The sequence below is a fragment of the Vigna angularis genome, chromosome 8 (assembly GCF_016808095.1).
Source record: "Vigna angularis cultivar LongXiaoDou No.4 chromosome 8, ASM1680809v1, whole genome shotgun sequence".
Classification (NCBI taxonomy): Eukaryota; Viridiplantae; Streptophyta; class Magnoliopsida; order Fabales; family Fabaceae; genus Vigna; species Vigna angularis.
In genome coordinates, this window is record NC_068977.1 from 34677031 (window position 1) to 34699673 (window position 22643).

The 22643-nt window shown below is 31.3% G+C and overlaps 3 protein-coding genes across 5 annotated transcripts; all 3 read right to left on the bottom strand.

The window, feature by feature from the left end:
- Window positions 1-1872: 1872 nt before the first annotated feature.
- On the bottom strand, window positions 1873-4549 carry LOC108343905 (uncharacterized). Its single transcript, XM_017582345.2, has 2 exons — window positions 3974-4549; window positions 1873-2112 (listed from the first exon to the last, which is right to left on the bottom strand). The coding sequence occupies exon 1, from the start codon at window positions 4449-4451 to the stop codon at window positions 3978-3980; it is 474 nt and encodes a 157-aa protein (XP_017437834.1). The 5' UTR covers window positions 4452-4549; the 3' UTR covers window positions 1873-2112; window positions 3974-3977.
- Window positions 4550-6531: 1982 nt separating this feature from the next.
- LOC108345402 (protein SODIUM POTASSIUM ROOT DEFECTIVE 2) lies at window positions 6532-8050 on the bottom strand. The gene is made up of 3 exons (XM_017584003.2): window positions 7709-8050; window positions 7433-7508; window positions 6532-7007 (listed from the first exon to the last, which is right to left on the bottom strand). Exons 1-3 carry the CDS (start codon window positions 7901-7903, stop codon window positions 6871-6873), a joined length of 408 nt encoding a protein of 135 aa, XP_017439492.1. The 5' UTR covers window positions 7904-8050; the 3' UTR covers window positions 6532-6870.
- Window positions 8051-15152: 7102 nt separating this feature from the next.
- LOC108343935 (uncharacterized) lies at window positions 15153-20644 on the bottom strand. 3 transcript variants are annotated; one of them, XM_052867231.1, is made up of 14 exons: window positions 20506-20642; window positions 20191-20358; window positions 18460-18771; window positions 17950-18023; window positions 17690-17849; window positions 17565-17589; window positions 17383-17472; window positions 17087-17258; window positions 16928-17001; window positions 16611-16680; window positions 16369-16440; window positions 16157-16290; window positions 15936-16009; window positions 15153-15657 (listed from the first exon to the last, which is right to left on the bottom strand). In XM_052867231.1, the coding sequence occupies exons 3-14, from the start codon at window positions 18656-18658 to the stop codon at window positions 15602-15604; spliced, it is 1200 nt and encodes a 399-aa protein (XP_052723191.1). In that variant the 5' UTR covers window positions 18659-18771; window positions 20191-20358; window positions 20506-20642; the 3' UTR covers window positions 15153-15601. The 3 variants fall into 3 exon arrangements, with proteins under 3 accessions (XP_052723191.1, XP_017437879.1, XP_017437880.1); XM_017582390.2 differs by having other exon boundaries at window positions 20191-20644; XM_017582391.2 differs by lacking the exon at window positions 20191-20358 and having other exon boundaries at window positions 20506-20637.
- Between the last annotated feature and the right edge of the window lie 1999 nt (window positions 20645-22643).

Here is a 22643-nt window from a genome sequence, read left to right on the forward strand (position 1 = left end):
TGTCTTGCATGGACTTATACTTCTCATTCATTGTTTCAATCAATTTTTCTGAATTAGGATCTTGCATGGCTTAACAGACGGTGACAGGGTCATCTTCCATCATACCATTATTCTTCTCATTTTCTTGGAGAAATATCACACAATCATTTGGAATGGCACTTCACCTTTTTCTCATGGATCTACACAAATATTCTGACTCATGAAACACATGTTCTCAAGGATCTTGAGTTTATTCTTATAAAGGTTCAAAACTTAGAAGTGTTGATCTTGTTTCATCAAAAACAACTATATGAATCAGATATAGAATCATCGCTAATTCTTCTTCAAAAACAAAGTCTCTAACCTTATTATTCATCTGAAACTCAATATCCTATCTAGTAATATTTGTTTCAAAAATATTATTTAATTTGGATCATAGATCTTATAATTTGGATCTTTCAAAATAACCAATATAATAATTGTTCACTATTCCAATGTCTAATCAATATATATATATATAAATATTAGTTAAAAAAATGTTAATTATATTAATTTTTAATTGGATTGTATTACAGTTGATCATACACATAATAAGGTAAAATTCTAATTATGTTAAAATTTTATTTGAATTGAATTTATTAATAAAATAAATAAATGATGTAATGATCAGTTTAGAAAAAAGATGATCCAAACTACTTTACGATTTCATTGAATCAAAGATGCTGAATAAAATTTATGATTTTAAGATTTAAATATCAATTTTATTATGACACAATTAGTCTTTTGTTTTAACTCTATGAAAAAAAAATGACCAATTATATCATTTTCAAGATTAATTTCTCAACTATCACTACTGTTGTAATTTGGTTTTTGAGGATAAGCAACGAAGTGATCTCAGAAAATAAAATAAAATTATAATACCACCTTCTCTAAATTCAACCAACAATACCAAACCTACTTGCATTTAAATATAAAAGAAAACTAATCATGTCTTTTATATTTTGTATCATCAACTAATTTATCAGACATTTATTAAGATAACATGTTGTCATCAGAGTTGACAATTCTTTTAAACTTGTCATACTAATTTTTTTAGAACTTGAAAGCGGAACTTTCATTAGCTTATATTGTAGTTATTTAAAATTTTAATATTATTTTTTTAATTAAAGTACTCAGATATGTGTAGTTATGAAACACCAAACTACTTCCTGCCTAGGACCCAAAACAATTGTTGCATGATGGAATTGGACAATTGATATGGTCTATTTTTTGTAATAACATTTCTAAAGTTATTTTATTAAAACAACATTTAAATTTGAAGCTTTTATCTGTTGTAACTTTTTTTTTTAAAAAATACTAGAAATTTCTAATAAATAATATTTTTTTGTTCTAACTTGCCAAGAAGCCATACACCAGACACAAATAAACATCATTAACTTGTAATAAAGATTAAATATGTTTTTTTATTCTTAATTTATTGATTGTCTATTCTAAAATATGTATCTATTTCCTTCATATATTTTGTTAAAAGAAGTTAAAATATTAATGATAACAAATAATAATTAACAACGTTAGAGTCTCCTCTTTGCAACATTTTCTCTCCCTTGTGTATTTCTTCTCATATTTCGCTTTTTCTTCTTATTCATAAAGTTTTAGAACATATCCAAAAGAAAAATCGAAAAAATCACGAGAGGCATCTAATTGTTAGGAGCCTGGACATTGTGAGGGGATAGTAAGAATAGGGTTTTGCTGTGCACCATCATATCATTCAATCATGTATACTCACTCATACACAAAACCTTTATCAACTTCATAAGCTTTTTATAGGATTGTATATAAATTAAGTTTAAACTAATTTACAGTGCAAGAAAAGAGATTGGATAGCAGAGAATATTGAACATGAAGCGTAGAAAGTGGCCTTATTCAGGAGTCCAAGGAGTATTGTGACCATCAAGTGAAATTAAAGTAGATTCGTGGCAGCATAAATACGACTATGTAAAAAGTATTACAAGCCTTGTAAAATATTACACATAACAGGAGTGACTTTAAATTATCTGCACTTAGTGGACACATATGGATGCTATGCTATCTCATGACATAACACACCAAGACTCAGAATAAGCAGCGAATACCCTGCATGCATAAAGGAAGATAAGATATACAAAATAAAGAAGATATAACAAAGTAACTATAGCATATTAAATAGTATCATTCATAAGTCAACTTAAGAACAACCTATTTCATCAATGCACCTAAAAAGAAGATATAACAACGAGATTTCGTGACACGAAAACCTGACATCTCACAAACCAAAATAAAAAGAAACAAATCATATTTAGAAGTCACATCAAAGCTAATACTTAGAAGTTCAATAGTCAAAACATGAACAAGAACCAGAGACTCAAAGCAAGACATTGAGAAACACAACAACGGATCTATGAAAATCAAGCAAATGCAAAGAATACTTCAGAGCTTATACAAAGCTCCAAACTCATACAGCCAAACAAAATCCGAAGTTATAGTCGCTAACTAAGTAAACAAGTCAGTTTCTAAATGAAGTAATAGCAGAATAATCTGCAACCAAACAAAAATATCCTAACCGTCTGTAAATGTTAAAACCAAGGCAAACTGTTCAATGGGAGAATTAATGGTACCAATGCCTGAAGGCAGCTTGTAGAGATGGAACGATGGAAACAGTATCTCAAAACATATTGTGGGCTAGCAATGAAACAAAACCAAAACAGTATGGTGGTCAACAAACAGATGCTGTTGACATATTCAGTAACCATTTGCCACAGCCAATAGAAAGCTAGGAGATATCAGGCTCAACCAACCACCAAATTGCTAGAATCTCTTTTGCAAGTTGCCTAATTAGAATAGAATATAAACAATTATAAAAAAGAAGTGAATAAAATGAATTAACCCTAAATTCTACTAATGTACACGAATTAGTTTTCACAAATAGGATTATATAAGATCAAACATGAAACAAATAGACAATATACCAAAATTTTATAAAAAAATTCAAATTCAAATTTTCTACATTAATACAGTACCAGACATGTTCAAGCAGGATATTTTGTAATTTTGAGGGTGACAACAGTGTTGTGAAAAGTAAAAACAGTCAAAAGGTGGAATTGTTTCAAAATCTGATATGAACTAATTCAAAAAAGAATTGAGGGCATAATTAATACATCACAATAGCTTTCGCCAGCCTTAGCAAAACCTTACCATGGATCTTCGTGTGGAAGAAAAGATAAAACATGGTTGGCAGGAGGACACAGTCCATAAAAAAATAGTCAATTCTTACACACCAAGTAAAATCATTAACAATAACTGTTATGCTTATAATCATATTAACAAAAACCCAATTACATTACCAATATTCTCCAAAACTTAATGATGACATTTGAAATACTATATCCCATAAACTACACTTAAACCCAGAAAAAAGGGCAACGTCGGCTTGCAATTCCACCACAAGCAACTAATCAGACTCATGATATAACAGACCAACAAAGTAAATTTTAAATTTTTTTTCATGGCCACGTGTCACCATTATTCTTTTGTAAAATAAAAAGACAATCGTGGAATATTTCAAGACATGAAAATGAAAGAACCATATAACAGTGGAGCTTTCTGTCATTCTATCCCCATCCAAAACTTTATTCAAATTCACAGTACATTACAACAACAAAAACCACCGAATAAAAGGAGTAACCAAATCATCAAAAAAGATAAAAAGAAGCAGAATTATAAATCCAGAAACTAAAAATTAGTGAAGCCACGAACTCCGATTATGAACGACCGAGATTATATAATAATTTCTCCTCAATAGTCAGGTCAGACTTTATTTTTAGCAACTAAAAAAGAAGTTAAAAGCTTATCGATAAAATTAGCATATTCTAACATAAAAGCAAATTACATATGTGTGCAACTAATAATCAAGGTAAATATTAAGATGGATGAAACTGAGGAGAAAAAAGAAACTAACCTTTTCATGAAGAAGAGTGTTGACCCTCGCACGCGGGGCTATCATCGAAATTCTTCGATGGATACTTCGCCGTGACCATGCCGACCTCGAAGACGATATCGTCGCCGGAGGAGCGGATTCCGGTGATCGACCACCACTTGAAGAACGCTCGAACCCTAATTCCGTCAAGTTCCGCGATTTTCCCCTGCACGATTTTTCCGGAGATGGTGTCGGAGTAGGTGGCAACGTAGTTGTCCGGCGGGAGCGTGATTTTGCACGCGCCACCGAGCTTGACGGTAAACTCCCCGGTGGTCCGGTTCACGGCGTATCCCAGGACGGTGGTGGCGGGAAGAAGACCGGAGGGTAAACCGTAGCTGACGAGCTCCACGTGAGCCCGCGAAAGCGTTGATTTTGGCGTTTTAGGGTTAGGTTTTTGGAACGAATTGGCCACGAGATTAAGAAGCAGAGCAAGCACGAACAGGACCTTGGGATTCATCATCGCGTTTCCGTTTCGTTTCAAAAAAATTTCAAAATTTTATTTTCCTCTAGTCTTCTATATGTAAAAATGAAACAGATATTTTTATTTTTATATTTTTTTATTTGTCAATTTTGATATCTGTCACGATAATGACGAGACTCTGGATATGAGGATTTTTATCGCGAGAATCAATGCAAGGATCTTTCAACACGTAACGGAAAAAACGACTTCCACTTTTGACTTTTCGGTTAACACAATTGGGCCTAGACTGAATTTGATATCGAGGCCCAGCTTATGAAATGAGCCCGGCCCAAACATGTGCTAATATCAATTTCTAATTTCGAACACGCATTAATCCTCCTATTATGTTTACAAAATACATTAATTTTGATGTTTTAAGATATATTTTTTTAATAAATCAACATCAATGTATTTTGAAGGTTTAACATATGACAACACACAAAAAATCAACAAAAAAAACTTGAACTCGATGAGTGAAAAGGATAATAATTCACCAAAACCCAAAAGTATTTCTTCTATATATGTACTTTTTAAAAATTGTATATTTTTAAACATTTTTAATTCTATTTTATATTTTTGGTAGATTAAAAGCCTGTAAATAATAGTATGAACATTTTTCAACGCTAAGAGACTTCATTTTGACCTAATTTTACTACTTGTAATTTCATCAAACCTAATTTAGAATGTAAAGATATGAACAAATCTAATGAAGGTGACAAAGCCAAAAGGTTAAGCAGGACATCTCAAACATCATCAAACATGTATGTCCCTTGTGTTCTTAACAACATGCACATGTCTTAGATTAGGCTACAAACAAATTTAGACCTCTAACTAAGAGAGGCATTATATATCTTTTCCTCCATCTGTTTTGCTGTCTCTTTTATTTTTGATGATTGATGACAGAGGGAACTGTGATGCTTGTGCAAGAAAGAAAAACACCAAATCATGCATTTATTTTGCTTGTGACTCAATTAAGCTTCTTTTAGTCTGTGGCCATGACACCATTATTTTGTTTGCTACCTGGGACACTTTTTGTTTAGTAATTCCAACTTTCAAAATAGGATAAAACTCGTGCATATAATGGACCTTCTTTTTAATTATTCTGGAAGCAATAACCATAGATTTTTGTTGCTTTAATAATGTAAAGTATGAACATACTGGCCAGTGTCCACCCAGAAGAGTTTGAAGTCAAACTTTGAATACTCTACTGCTACAACTATCTATCTTGTTATCATGTCAGTGACCCCGAAGTTATGGTCACTGCTACGTGACTGCTAGTTTTCAGTTTCAGCAAGCATATATCTGTTATTTGTGATGGAAGCTTTTAAACACAAGAAATTGTTGTTTGGTTTGAGATAATAGTGTGGTAGTTTGCTACATTTTAACAGAGAACTAATGCAAAGTATGACATTTGTGGAACAACCTGGTCAAACACAAGTGAAAATTTTAATCAGTGTACACTATGTTCATCATAATCTTTGTATGAAAATTGTAGAAAGTATCGTAAATTTTAAGTCTAACTCAATCATATAAAACCAGTTTGTAAGGTGAGATTTGCATCCATTTATATATTATAAATTGATTTTATTTCTAGTCAATATGAAACTTCGAACACATCCCCTCAAGGTATATACATTTCGATCATGAAATTAGACATTGATAGGTAATCCGATAATGGATAGAGCTATATGTCTATACAAATCTTGCTAAAATAAATTTTATCCTTGATAGCATCTTAAAAGAGTGAATTTTAAACTTAACTCAACCCCATACCTCACCTGAGATCTACTTTGCAAAATATTGGGTGCAAACCACACAATATCGTATGAAGTATTATCTACTTTGAAATTATTACTCAATCACATGTTTGTTTTAAAAAAACACATAGTAAAATAGAAAAACTATTGAAAGCATTTTAGATCTCGATTTCTAAATAATATAAGACTATTTAACGTGATACTTGCATAAATATAATTAAAAAACAATTATGAGTAATATAAATAAAAGTTAATTGTTAACGTTACTATATATTTATCGCAGTCTGAATTCGAACACAATAATTTCAACATTTTTATGCAGATAGAATCCGAACGATTTGAAAAATCAAGAAAACCTAAAGACTATGAGAACCAGGTGACACCAGGCCTTGTAGGAACAATCACCAATGATAATTGGCTTACATTTGGATCTTCACAAATGTGCTAATATCAAGACAAACCGAAAGAGACATTAATGCACTTCCGTGTTCTTACTTTCCTTCTGTGCACAAAAGTTACTGGAGATTGGATATAGGTCTTAACAGCATACACTATATTATATATACAACACCAAAAAGACACACAGAAAATTAGAGCTGCTTAATTCTATTTCAATATCTTCTTTTGGTTGAATCTGATGAAGATGGTTCTTGTATCCAAAATTATTGCTTGCTACCTTGAGAATACCAAAGCTCAGCATTTTTCACCTTAGACACACTCTGCAAAACTTCAGAGGGAAGAATATCGCCCATAACCACTACTATTTTTGTTTCCAGATCCACCTTATACGAGCTCACTCCTGTTTTAAAGATGAATGTGGATTCAGATATCATGATTATAAATAGAGGCAAAGCAAGCAAAAACACAAACACACCACACACATATACTGAAAATAAACGTTAATAATGTTGACTTTATGGCAGATGTTGTCAAAAGGAGTGGTTAGCATATTCTCTATCCTAGAATCCTGTGGTGGACATTTGAGCAACCCACTGTGTTTGTTCATCAATATCTGACAGAATTTGCTTTAGCTTGTGATGAAATTTAGGAAATAAAGATAAACTGATAAAGCAAAAGCTGGCATCACCAGTTCCAGTATAATGTCACATACTTATATAGTTACATTGATGGTTAATCTTGCTTTTTCTTCATTTTGTTTGTGACAGTTAAATTACTCTAGAAAGCTGCTTTATGATGTGGGGATTAAAAAGGTACCATACTCACCTTCCAACTTCGAGATATGTTTCTCAACTTTTTTTGCACATCCATAGCAATGCATGGACACCCTCAATGTAACTATCTGCATATTTTGTGAATAAGAACATACATAGAAGAAGGACTTATGATGTTACAATAGGAATTTGACTAAAAACAAAGAGCTGGAACAACATCATCAACAACAAATTCTTATCACATTAGGTGAGATTATTACACATTTATCAGTTCAGTTAAAGATTAAAGTTTCAGAATAAGAGTTGGAACAAAGAAAAAAGGCTTTACCTGGGGTTTCAGCTGAAAAGCCAATGTCTGCTTTCCATCTACTACATCCTTCAATCTCAGTTTATGATCAGTAGCACTTACAATCAAAGGCTTTTGCTCAAACTCATCTTCAAACTCCATGGAGTTCATGCAGAAACAGGTGTTTGAGCCAAAAGAAGGACAGAAGGTATCCAACATTCTCCCTAGTTTTCCCATTTCAAGGATCTGTTCTAAGTCTAAGGCTAGTCTGAGTTTAAAGAAAACTAACAACTAAACCAACCTCTCACACAAGTCTCGAGTTTCATCTCAACCAAAGCATGGTTATAGGAATATCTTATATTAGGGAGGAGAGAGAGTATAAGGGAGTGGAGGTAGCAAATAAGATTAAAGTCAAATTTTATTGGGGAAGCCAAAAGCAGCACATAACCCAATAAATTTTAAGAGGGATAACAATAGAAAATAGATTCAGTTTGGTTACATATAAAAAATGAACATAAGACAAACAAGATGATTTAACTCAATTTCACAAAACTAATTCGTATTGGTTTTATTTTTAGTAGACGTAAACATATGTTATATGTATGTAGTCTGGTTTTTTATTTAATTGATTTTTAAAAGTATTGTATTTCATGTATTAGTATTTCTTAGGTAAACCTGCTAGAAACTTAGACTTTAAAAAGTATTATAAAAAGAGAAGCATAGCTTGTGAGTTGTCTCTGTGACTATTTTGGTCATGGAAGAAACAAGTCGTATTAAAAGAGGTGAAAATTGGATCACATGTTGAAGGAGGACAGAAGTAAAGGAGGAAAACACAGATCACAAAATCAGAAATAGAAATGACAAGCTTTATTAGTGAATGTGATGAGGATTAGCCCAAGTTGGAGGAAAAGAATATGTATATAGATCCATGTGGGTGATTTATCATGAGTCATATAATAGGGTTGTTGATGCCACTAAAAATTAATGACAAGCAGACTTCTTTATACCATGCTCAAATCATATAAATTTACTTATCTTATTTGAGTTTATACGACTCAAGTAACAATCTCGAATTTAACGAATTAAAGTCTTGAATATTGTTAGGAATTGAAGCTTTGTTGTAAAAATGAAAAAGTTACACATAAAAAAAACTTATAATTTTTTTTAAGGTTTTTGATAAAAAAAAAAGTGAATTAAACTTATGTCTAATTAATATTGTATTTTCATAATTTTTTCTCATTATCCTCTCTCTCGTGGAGTTTGATTTGTTTTCATGGTCAAGTATAATTTAGTCTAGAAAATCTTCTGGTAGTAAAAGATTATCAAAAGAAAAATTTCATAAATTCAAATTGAAATCAAATGATCGAAAGATTGAGATCGAATAACTGAGTTATCAAGACTAAAAAGTTAAAAGGTTGAAATCGAGAACAACCAGATTAGATCGAGTTGTTAAGATTAAGAAATCAACATATTGAAGTTAATATTAATCGAAAAAATAAGGTCAAACACCCAAAATGTTCAGATGGATGACTGACTAAAAAGTCGAAAGATTAAAACCGAAAGAGATGAAAGTATGAAAAGACTAATATTTTGGTGAACAACCAGCTTAAATCGAGTTGTTAAGATTAAGAACTCGACATGTTAAAGTTAATATTAATCGAAAAAATGAGGTCAAACATCCAAAATATTTAAATGGATGACTGACTAAAAAGTCGAAAGATTAAAATCGAAAGAAATAAAAGTATGAAAAGAATAATATTTTGGTGGATTGCAATGAATGAATATAAAAAGAATAAATTGTAGCTGTTTATTGCTTATATATTACTCTTTTACTCCAAAATTGAATTTCTTAAAATTTTGTGAGATGTACATAAATTTTGAAGTGATTTTAGATTCTAAAAAGAAAAGGGACAAATAATAAATAAGTAATTGAGACCTATTAAGCCAGAATGAGAAGCTGTGGACATGTGTGTTGTCCTGAGCTTGAATATATGATGGGACAGCAGGTCACGTATGGCATTGCATTATTGAACTCCAAGAGATAAGAAGCGTTTAGGAATTATTGAATCATTGAAAAACTGTGATAGATAAAAGCTCTTTTCTACAGCTTGGTCCATGTGACAGTGGAAGCTTTCAATGGAAGCAGAAGGAGAATTTTGAAAAATTGATGCTAAGGGTTAAGTGATGTGTCAGGTATATGTTAATCACGTCACCTTTTGTTTCTGCATGGATGAAAAATGCACAGTGAGTAGTCACTGCAATATATTGTTTTAATTTCATTAATCATATTGAAGATAAACTTAGATATATATATATATATATATATATATATATATATATATATATATATATATATCGTGATTAAGACAATGCTTCAGTTCATATAGATTTTTTCACTTTAATGAGTAGTTTGAGTTTAAATATTGATCATATATACAAGAATCTTAAAAAATTAAAGATTTTTTTTGTTTATTTCTAATAACTTAATGATCATTACATTTTTTTCTCTCTTGTAAAATCTGCAAATATGATAAAGAAAAGGAAATTAAAAAAAAAAGCATGATGAAGACAATTAACAACTACATTGTGAGAGGCCACTTGTGTCTGCTTTAGCTTGGAAAGACAAAACATGTTGGTCTGTATTGACAGCATTTTGCATGAATTCATGAAACATCTTTAATCTTATCATTACATAATTCTTTTTATTAACACTTTAAATGAATTATAACTTAATATTTTTTACGAAGTCAATGATGCAATATAATAATTTATTAATACATATTATGTTTACTTTTAGGTTTAATTACTTTTTTTATTTTAATTTTTGTCTAAATATGTCAAGCTCGTTCTCTATATTTTTAGTCTTAATTTGGTTTTTATTTGTGAAAATTAGTTTTTCTTTTTAATTGTGATTTTTTAAATTGTCTTAATTTTTTTTAATTTTGCTATAGGTTATTTTAAAGTTGTATCATGTGTATTATTAATAGAAAATTAGAATTAAATTGAATGAAAAAAATCAAATATATAAATTAAATTGAGACTTTTTCACGCAACTCTACCACGTCACATTTATATATCACATGACACAATGATCTAAAAATAATTAAAAAAATTAAAAAAAAATTACAAATTATACATGTCTACATAGTACCAATAAAAAGAAACTAATTAGATCAATTTTTAACTAATCAAAACTGAATTAAGACTAAAAGAACTAAAAAATCAACTCAATATTTTTAGAGAAAAATTGACAAAAAAATAATTAAACTTAATTTTATAAGAGAATGTATGTCTTTGCAGGAATGGAAGTGCTTGACGTGACATCGGTAGTAAGACATTTTTGTCTAATTGAAAATCTATCAAAGCTTTTATTTAATCACATGTAAAAGTTAGATAAAAAATCGTTTTTAGTTAATGAAATAATTTAACTTTAAACTTAATAAATTAATTATTCGTTACTGTTTTTAAGTTAAAATATTTTTTTTATCACATAAGATTTAAGAATGATCGCAATTAAGTCCAAGTTCTTAACTTGTTTTTATTTACACGATAACTCTATTTTAATTTAAAAATTTCTTTTAATAATTATGTAACCTTAATAATTAAAATATATTTTTAAATTAAAATAATAGTTACTTATATAAATAACTTTCATAAAACGTTTATAAACATTAGTTCTTATTAATGATATTCTAAAGTTTCTCAACAGTAAAAATCAATTTAAGCCTAATAAGAAGAGTGTTAGACGAGACTGATAAACAGCAGTTCATGTTAGAGAACTTTTTTGCCACATGTTTGTTAGAAAATAAGATCATGAAATTTTTATCACGTATTCAGAGTAATAATGTATCTCTATGAAATTCAAATAACTGTCACAGTAATAATGTACCATGTTTCTGGACTTCGAGAAACTCAAAATCATGATTTGTACAAAATTCATGCATTCAAAAGCTTTCAAAGTATGATTTTTAGTTTTAAAAAATTAAACCAAATATACTCATATTAATAATAAAACTTGACGTATGAAACTCATTTCATAACAAAAAGTAACATATAGTAACCCCTAATACTTGTCAAAGAAAAAAAAAATCATCCATTATAATTATGCCTAATGTCTCGTGTTAATAATACAATGTATGTTACTTTTTATCATCTTGTTTCCTGTTTGAAGGTTGAGTCATATTAATTTGGGTCGAAGGTTGAATCATGTTGGTTAGGATCAAAGGTCGATTCAAATCAAATTTAGGTCTAATAACAAATGTTAAAGGATAATCGACCTAAACTGAAGATCAAGGCCCATTGAACTGGGTTAAAAGTTGACTAGATTAAGCATATGGTTATAAGTCAACTTAAGTTAACCTTCAATCCGGATTAATTCATAGTCCAGACTTACTTATCTCAACCTTCAGCAGAAGTTAACTCAATTTGGTCTTTGGCTTGAATATATTCGATTTGATCTTTGACATAGATCGACTCAGTTCAACCTTCTGTCCGGACTAAATGTCTTATATTTAAAAATTAATTAAAGTCTTTTAGTGTGACTAAATCCATTTTAACTCTAATCCTAACCATTTTAAAAGAATACCCTATAAATTGGGGCTCTTTAAGAACTTTCGTTTAGTGGATTATTTATTTTCTTTTACTATCTCTTTTCAAATTTCATTTGAAATTTCTAATACAATCATATTCAATAAATTTAATTATTGGTAATTAAAAATGACTTTATTGTCATCTTAACGAGTAAATTTATAATTAACATAAAAAATTTATATGCTTACATTCAATATATATATCACGATTAAGTCATATTCAATATAAGATTGAATGTCTTGTATTAATTTTGTAACATTAATTCATTGGTTATTTCTAACTTAAGCATATTTCCTTTCTTTTAATTTTTGTTAAATAAAAAAGTTTTATGATTTCTTTTTTGGTTTTCCTTTTGAATACAATTTCTTTATGTCATTATTGCAAGGTGTCCAAACTAGTGTACCACATGCTAGAAGAGTACACTCTTCAAAACTCCATCATCATCATCATCATTTCTTTTGAGTTTCATTAGCTTAATCATGAAATAAAAGTCTTGTGAGCTAGGACAAACCCATGAATTTATTTTTAAACATGAAAAAAAGTAATAAATTTTTTAATTATCTTAGGGTCTTTAGCTCAAACTAGCTAACATTGACCTTCTATCTAGAGTAGAAAATCTCGATCTTTGACCCGGGCTAGCCTTTCTCAACTTTCGACCCAAGGTGGCTCATCTCGACCATTGGACCGAGGTAGGCCATCTTGATCTTCAGTCAAACACAAGACATCTTGAGCTTCAACTTGGAATAGGCCATCTCGACCTTCAACTTAAGACAGGCCATCTAGATCAACGATTTAGGCTGATCTGTCTCAACCTTCAGTCAAATTTGTCTCATCTTGATCTTCATCTCATGCCAACTCGTATTGAACTTCGATCTAGTCAGCCCATCTCAACCTTCGACCTAGACCTAGACTGGCCTGTCTCGACCTTCGATCCGCGTTGGGTCATCTCAACATTTGACCTGAGTTAACCCATCTTAACCTTTGGCATAGGTTGACCCGTCTTGACCTTCGACCTGTCTCGACCTTTCATTCGGTTCAGTTTGCACGACCTTTGACTTAGATTTAGCTCCCTTGACCTACAGTCTTGACTTTGATTTGGTTGCCTATCTAAATTTCGGCCAATTCTGACCCGTCTTGATGTTTGCCTTGGGTCGACGCATCTAGTCTTTCAGCCCGACCTGACTAGGGATGACAAAGATACTCATGCTTATAGGTATTCGCAGATAAAATTCACTACAAATAATAAATGGATACTTTAAACGAGTATTCGCGAGTAATGAATAATGAATAATTTAGTACCTGCATATACGTAGATCGAGTGTAAATATCATACTACCCATACCCGTAGGTATCCATTACCCATAGAAAATTAAAATTAAAATTTAATTTATATTTTTTATGTTAAATTTAGTTAAACTTAAATAGCAGATATGCACTATTCGTGTTCTATCCAATCCGTTGTCATTCCTAAACCTGACCTAATCTCGGCCGTCGACCTGACTCAAATTGTGTCAACTTTCAACATGGCACGACCTGTCACGAACTTTGGCCAATCATGACCTGTCTTAATCTTTGACCCGACTTGACTTAGGTTGACCCGTCTCAAACTGGTCTGTCTCTAGCTTGTTTTGACCCCACTTTGGACCAAGTCGTCTTGGTTTTCTACTCGAGACGACTCAGTTCAACATTTGACCTCAGTTAAAGTTGTTATTTTAAAGAGTTAATTAAACCCACTTTGACCCTTACTCTAACCCAACCTCTTTTAGAGGAGCTTTAGGAGTTAGGACTATTTTTGGATCCCATGATATGGGGCTTCTTAAAAGGGAGATGGCAGTTGCTCCCTCCACCACCACCAAATCCTTCCTACACCTTTCCAAACCTTCCCAATTTTTTTTAAATTCAAAAGTACCCTTTTTTTTACTTTAACTATATTTATTTACTTTTTTACCCAAGATCAAACACCATGCCCTGCAAAACAAGTAACAAAAAATTAATGTTATGATGAGATCCTCACATTCAGAGCATGCATTGTCATGATTGTTGACTGCTGACTGGTGAACACAATAAAAGCAAAAGGCTGCCAAGACACGAAAACCACATCAGTGAAACGATTCACATAAATTCATAAATAAAGATACCCAAGAAATTAAAATTGCAATCAACCTGAGACGAATTGTTGAGACTCCAGAGATGTGAAGACTCGTAGCAGGGAAATTCGCGAAAAAGATTGTAGATTTTGCAGGGCTTTACATCTTCTGGAAGGCCAGCGACGAAGAGGGTGCAAACCTCTTTTGTGGAGGGTTGAGGAGCGCCGTAAGAACCGAACACCACTTGTTGTTGATGCTGAGCCACGTATGGCGGATGCCCGTGGTGCACCGGCGGGACAACCGCGCTAGGTGGTGGTGGTATCACCGCCAACAACGGAGGAGGTTGCGGAGGCGACAGTTGATAGTACTGGTGGTAAGTGAGAAGGCCCGCCTGTTGGGGCTATGAGTTCACACGTGACAAGCCCTGGAATTTTGGTTTATATTTTTCTCAATTGTTTCATTCGGTTTGGGGGCTTAAACAGATGTCAACATCCGTTTGTCCTTCAATCGGATGTCCGTTTGTCCTTCAATCGGAAGTCAACATTCGTTTGTCCTTCAATCGGATGTCAACATCCGTTTGTCCTTCAACGCATATTTATATCCGTTTAAATATTACTCAAGGGTAAAAAAGGAATGGAGAGGTGCAGGGAGCACTGTGTGTGGTGGTGGAGGGAGTAACTCTCAAGGGAGATTTATTCAATGTTGGATCAAGACCGTCCCATAGGCCATGGGTCAATTGACAGCTCTATTAAAAACCACAACACAAAGCATATTATATCTATATCTATCTATTTATCTATATTTATATATAATATAAAAAAACGATGAACAGTATTTCATTGATAGTATTGGACATTATTTGTTACAGACAAATGGTGATACTGTGTGTGTATCGAACATACAATGATTCACTCACGTAAAAAATGTAATAGTTGAAACTGGGAAACTGAAAAATGATGAATGCAATTTCTGATTAGCATACTCTAATTGTTGAGTTATTTAGATTCCCTCAGTGGCAAATGAACACAACAGGTACTGTGTAGCCTCAAGTAACAAATCCAAAAGCTTATGTGACTTTGTGCCACCACCATTACTTCTGACTTCAAATTTCTAGGATGCTGCATGCAGCTGGAAATTCTTTTTCCTACCAGACACGGGTACTTGGAGGAATCAACTACATGTGCAGCAGATATATAGGGCAATTTTAGATCTTAATCCTCACAATTTCAAACCACAATGGGGGATAGCAGCGAAGTCCTTATGTAGAATCACCATGTCTGTTCTTCCACACGATTGGAGCCACCAGCATCCATACTGTCAAAAAAGGCAAAAGCATATTGGCTCAAGAAATTACACTATTAAGAGTCTCTCTCAGTTTAAAATTGTTCAAACTTGAACTCAGTTTTGAAACTTCTTCATACATTCTTTGTTATGGGCTGAAATTCATAAACTGTGAGTTCCATTTCAATTTAATAGGTTCCATTCTCTATTCATATTCATTTCACCCCATGAGAAAAAATGTTGGAAATTTATTTGTAGAATTCCTCCTTTCTGATTATGGTTAGACAAAATTGAGATGGGATCATACTTACGATAAACACAAACTGCCAACCATTCATTTACTATTCTGACCCAGGCGCTGGTCCAGCCTATATCAATAGTCCATCTGCAGTAGAATATAGGTATTAAAGTTTATAACTTCTATTAAAGTTTTCTCTAAGAGGAAACAACTTCACATAAACTTTCTACTAGCACCAATAGGCTAGCAACCAGGTAAAAAAAGGTTATGTTGTGAGTGACAAAATTTTCATACTTTTTCATAGAATGGTGACTGTTCCACCCAATCAATAGCATTGCAAAGTACATTGCTCCTGTGGCAAAAACAAAATGGAAGAAGCCATAACCGTATGGAACATCATCTTCTGCTGGAGGATCACTCTTCCTGAACTGTAAGAATATCAGTTAGATGTGCTTTGGAGAGAATCTGCTGTTAAAATAAAGTTCAATTTAGATCCTGTAACTAACTTGAAAGCATTTGGAATCTATGCCTGTGGAAAATGTTGCAACAACAAGCGCTAGTATTGCAACCACAAAGCTCTGCCAACAGTCAGTGTCAAATGTCAGACAATAAGAAGGTAAAGTGATATCATGTTTAAAAAATGAAATACTAGCAATTGTAACAATAAATATAAATCGTTTTTTTCATAAAAATGTGTTGATGTTACTCATTAATGTGAGAATATTTCAAATGAAATAGTAAATATTACAATGATGCTTTGCCAATCTGTTTTGGATTTAGACTCTGACTTTCTGATGCAATCAGCTCCTGCAGGTTCACTGCACACACAAATATGTTCTAAAGCTCAGATTCAACAGAAATGAATACAACAGAAAGTTAGAGGGATCACAAAGGCAATGGATGGAGAGAAATTAGGAGAACAAAAAGTAAGACATGGTTTGATTTTACATCTATGTTTCCTTTGGTTGACAAAAATCTAGACATTTGAAGCTTCACATGCATTACACAGCTGTATCAAATTATCTGTACAAATCCAAAAGTACAGAAAAAGATTGTAGTCCCTACCTTCTGATTGCACACCAGCAAAGAAAAACCACATAAAGCCCCATCAACCCTGGACTTAGAATGCCAGTATTCACCTAGTGAGAAACATAAATTTCACATAAAGTTATGATGGGAGATAAAGAAAGCTGAGCAAACAAAAGACCTGCAAACAGTGCTTACTTTGGGGTGAAGAGATACACTTGTCATGAGTTGAAGAAGCACTAGGGTCCAAGTGATAAAGAAAATATTGAGGAGGCAAGATGGTAGTGGTGCATACCAAAGGTACATCAAAATGATCCCCACCAAGCAGATAAAATACGAAACAGTTGCAAATAACATCACCTGGATTTGGCTGCAAGGAAATTGAAGATAAGTGTAAACGTTTTAGGAAGTATTTTGAGCACTGCACAAGAATTCTGCAAACTGAATTATGAAAGAAGAATAGCATATAGCTAATGTAATTACAATTTTCATACCATCTTTCTGCATATTTTTCAGAGCCAAAACAATCAGTCAACCACGTAATGAAGCTGATTATGCTTATTAGTTGAATTAGGAGGAAAACCCTGAAAAATATAGAGAAAATTAAAACTTTCATAGATCAGTTCAAGACAAAAATATACTGCAATCATTTAGTTGAGGTAAAAAATAGACATACCCGGCACCAAAATGTGCAATCTCACCTGCCCCAAAAGAAATAACAGAATGAATATAAGCAGCATTTTTTTATATCAAATAGGAAGCATTAACTTGAAGGTTTTTTCAGAGACACAATTTACCAACCATAGAGCTCAATCAACTCAGAAGGGAGTAAAAATGGGAATATTGTCACAAGGATCAACAGAACAGTCTTGACTAACCACCATCCTGAGTGCCATTCATCTCTGCCTTCCTTCAATTTAGAAGTACCAGCAGTTGACCAGAACATTATCATATAAAACAACTGATCAAGAATTAAGGTTCAAAAACTGAGCATAAATTTTGATTAATGATTGACCAGACCAGATTTCTTGCATATAAGCATTGAAACTTGAAAAGGATACAAAGCAACCCATGCTCACACGTAGAACACCATCTGCACCCAAACAGTCTTTTCCAACCTTGCATCCCTTTACACCTGAAGGTTCAATATATGTTAGAATTCAAGCTGCTGGTGCCATAACAACATAATGCTAATAATTCATTTAATGTGGTGTTGTTGTTAAGCACAGTGACATTTATTGAAAGTCTCTAACTAAAAACTAATTCAAATTTCAAAGTTTTCGTTCACTTTTCCTTTTTTAACGAGTCCATGCAAACTGTTCTAGTCTAAGAGTCCATGTAATTGCTGTCAAATTCACAGTATTTGCCTAGAGTTTCTTGTAATGTCAAGATTTGTGATGAGAAAAATGACACCTTGAAAACAGCTTAAAACCCTCCACGTCTTAGAAAAGAAAACAATCTTTCTACCATACACATGGCATGGACATGGCCAAAATTTGAAAGTAGCAACCAAAAATTAAATGTGATGGTGATGGAATGTGAAAGCTCATGAAGGATTAAAGCAATCTCACCCTTCAGTTGAGTTAAAGCAGTAAGGCTAGAAAGTTCATCACGTGCAGCCCATGCCAACAGATTGGCCACTAGGAAGATCAAAGCATACACATATCTTGCCAACCAAGGGTTTGAAACATTTCTGAATTGACTATACCATGAAGAATCCTTCGACACTTCACACCTTTGGTTACTGCTGTTGCTTTCCCCTGTCTCCATCTTCTATCTAATTTTCAACAAATCAATGCAACACAGTGTGCATGAATGGATCACAGAGACAAAAAATTTGATCCACACACTCCAATCAATATCTTCTAATCTTCTCCCCTGCACTGCAATGCATCAAAAGACTAAATGAAAATTCATCACATTCATCTAGGCCTCGAATGAAACAGAACAAACAGTTAAATAAGAACCAACGATTAGCCTTCATTAACCCTGAGAATAATAGTCGTTATAGTTGGTCCTACTAGTCATAGATTATTTTCAAGCTCTGCATTATCTTACCTATCATCATAGACTAAATACTAAACCCCAAAATTTCTGGTATGCCTACCATATCATTGAAATTCCCTTTATATTACTCTGAGAAAAATAGTCTAACCCTGAAAAAAAAAATTCAATAGAACATTCCTTGGTTCTATAAAGTCTTACCTGCACTACATCGAATTAGAAACCTCCACCTTGTTGAAGTGGAAAACAGCATGTTTCACGAAAGCAGTGTTTTTTAAAGTTCGAAAACAAGAAAAAAATTATCTTTGGATTGTCATTTTAACCCCACCTTCTTAAGTGGCTAAAGTTTAGGTTTTTCTTTTTCTTTTTTCGATTTTTATCAAAAAGAAAGGGAAAGAACTTTTTCACGTCATTTGCTGTAACTATCTTGATATTGGGTTTCCCTTCGCAGTGTTAAGGAGATGTTTTGGATAAAAGAAATCAAGAGAGGGAGAAAAGAAAAGTGTAAAATTACCTTTTCATGAAAAAGAAGACATTTTCAGATTAAAAACTGTTGATCATATCATTTAAAAGTCGACAGTTCAATAAATAATCTCTCCATCGTTACCAATATTTTTGAAGGAGAAATAATTTAATTAATCACAGATGTCAACTTTAAATAAAAAAAACAAGTGGGGTGAGTAAAGAAATTAAAATTTGTTTCTTAAAAATTGAATAAAGAAAAATAAAGAACATAAATTTATAATTTTTCCTGAGAGATTTTCCACCTTAATAATGTCCAAAACAACAGAACAATCTGAAGAAATATTCGGTTTCCCAAACCTCGAAGAAAGCGTCCAATTTTTCGTAAACTTCCCTTTGCGATTTTCTCAGCAAACAAGAATCGATCAAACTTATGCGTTCATCATGATCAGTTCCATAAACATGTGCAAGTTTGTTACAAACTATAATCTATGATTTAAAGTAATATTTACATTATAATAAAATAACAATCACTCAAGAACGATAAAGATTCAACGAACACAACAGTAGAAACTCACTGAGAAAAAAATAAACAAAACCAGGAAAATTTCTCTATTTAAACATTCACAAAGCAGAATGCAAAACACGAAACCACGTAGCAAAAAACATCAGAAACTAATGGAATCGTTAATTGACTGCCAGCTTTAAATGGGGTTCTTCAAAAAATTTATCAGAAAATGAAAGTTTGAATTTTCCTACTATTTCTTTCACGAAAAAAAAATGGGGTTGATGAATACATGGGAATGAAACAAATGAAGGAATATAATGAACAGTACCTGAAGATGATCAAAACCATGGGAGAAGAGAATCGATGAGGATGATGATGATGATGATGATGAAGTAGTAGTATAACACAATAACATGGAGACAGAAGAAGAACAGTGTTGTTTCTTGAACAAGTTTTGATGATGTTTATGTTCCATGACAATCTTTCTCTCTTTGTTCTTCTCTCATGAAGAGACAGAAGAAAACGAAAGAGTGAGAAAGAGAGAGAATGGTTGGTGCAACATGTGTGTTGCTGTTTGAGAGTTTATAAATGATGATAAAGAACGATCAGAGACACTTAGAAATGTTGTGAGACAGCGACGTACAGGTGGCGAGGTTGCTTTTCGGTGGTTTCTCTTTGCTTTTTGTTCTTCTTTTTCCTTTCTCCCGCCGTAAGCTCAAGCTTCATGCACTTTCTATCTTCTCTCTCTCTCCCAATAGCTTCCTTTCAAGCTAAACTATATATTCTTGCCCATACAAATCTCTTACTCATTTTATTCCCCCACTTCAATTAATTTTTCCACCACATATATATGCATATTCTTTTCAACCGTATAAAAATCCACACTTTCAATCAATTATCATTATTATAACACTAATAATTAATGTAATAAAAACCAGCCATCTCATGGTATATAATTCGTGATTGCATGAAGATATTACCAATACAAAAATTTTATAGTTATCAACAAAATTTTATCAATAGAAATAAATTTAAGTTATGGACAAATTTCACTGATTAATTTTAAAATTTTAAATATTAACTAATTTTATTAATAAAAAAAATTAATAATTTTTTTAATAATAGAAATTTTATTTATTAATAAAAAATTTGTCGATAAAATTTATTATGAAATTATTGATAATTAAAAATATTTATTACCAAACAGTATTTTTAATTATAGTACAAGATTCTTTTTACAATAGATACTTTATTATTCTTTCAATTTTTGTATTACTTCATTCATTCATTAAATTTTATTGATAAAAATAATTTTAATTACGGAAAAATATTTATTCCAATTTTTTTAATAGTATAATATTTTTTTACAATTAATTATTAATATTTTATTACTTTTTTGTGCTAATTAATTTATTTAAATTTTATTGATAAAAAAATTGTTATAGGAAAATATCTATCTCAATATTTGGTGAAAAAATTAGTTATCTTCAATGATTTCATTTAAGATATTAAGAACTAAGTAGGATAGGTTTGTTTGTGATTCCATTGCATACTATTTATGTATGGACATCTAATAAATAATTTTTTCTTTATTTGGGACATAAATTAAATGGTGAGAAAGTGTTTTTAGAAGAGAGAAAAAGGAAGAGCATGTTGGCATGAAGGTTGGTGGAATGAGGGTAGTAATGATGCATGTAGCATCAATGTCTTAATTGAGTGTGAAGATTAGATTCTAGTGTTTCTTTCACGCACAACTTAATCATTGGTTTCATGCTACATACTATTATGTTTTTCCTACTAAAACATTAATCATCCAATGTTATATTATTATCATCTTTTGTTGCGTGCATGTAGCAACATATTACACTGTCACTTTTGACGTTTGCAAAAGGGCTTCTATCTTGTTCTTCCCTATTTTGACTTCTCAAAATCTTATCAATTCTAATATTCCATATTCTTATGTTATAGATTATCCTTAATTAGCAGTAACCAAAGTTAAAATTTGTTCGCCTTTTTCCAATGCAAATCTCCTTTTGTTATTCTTTTCCTTGCAGGTTCAAAGAATATATATATTTTTTGTAATATGGAGGTAATATTATTCTATACAGTTTAAAACTATTATATATACCATCAATATCCATTTGACACGTTATTAACATTATAACATAAAATCTAACTAGTTTAATGGACACACATAGCAATAATGAAAGCGAATCAATCTTTTATAAGAAAATAATAATATACCTAATTCAAAATTTTAAGATAATAGATTTATAAATTTTTATAATAAGATATTTATTTATTTCAATTTTTATTTAATATAAAACTTAAATTCATAAATTTTTTAATAAAATAATATTAGATATAACAAAAATACTCGTGTTTCGTAGCATATAGTGAGACTTGAAATATTTTATTATAGTAAATATTTTAATATTTATCTATAAATGGATACAGTAAAACACTATCCATACTTATAATATTATTAAAAAAATTAAAATTAAAAATTAATTAAAATCAATTTATATTTTATTAAATTAAATTTAATCAAAATTTAATTTAATTTAACTTATATTATGGTGTATATTTTTTTATAACTATTTTAAAAATTTATAAATATCATGAATACTTATAAATATTTTAAAATTCAAGTATCTTTTAAATTAATATCTATATATAAATATTTTTGTTACAAATTAAACAGATAAATATTATTTGTATCCAATCCGACTAGTTATGATTATTATGTTAGATAGGATAGTATCTTACATAATTCCGTTT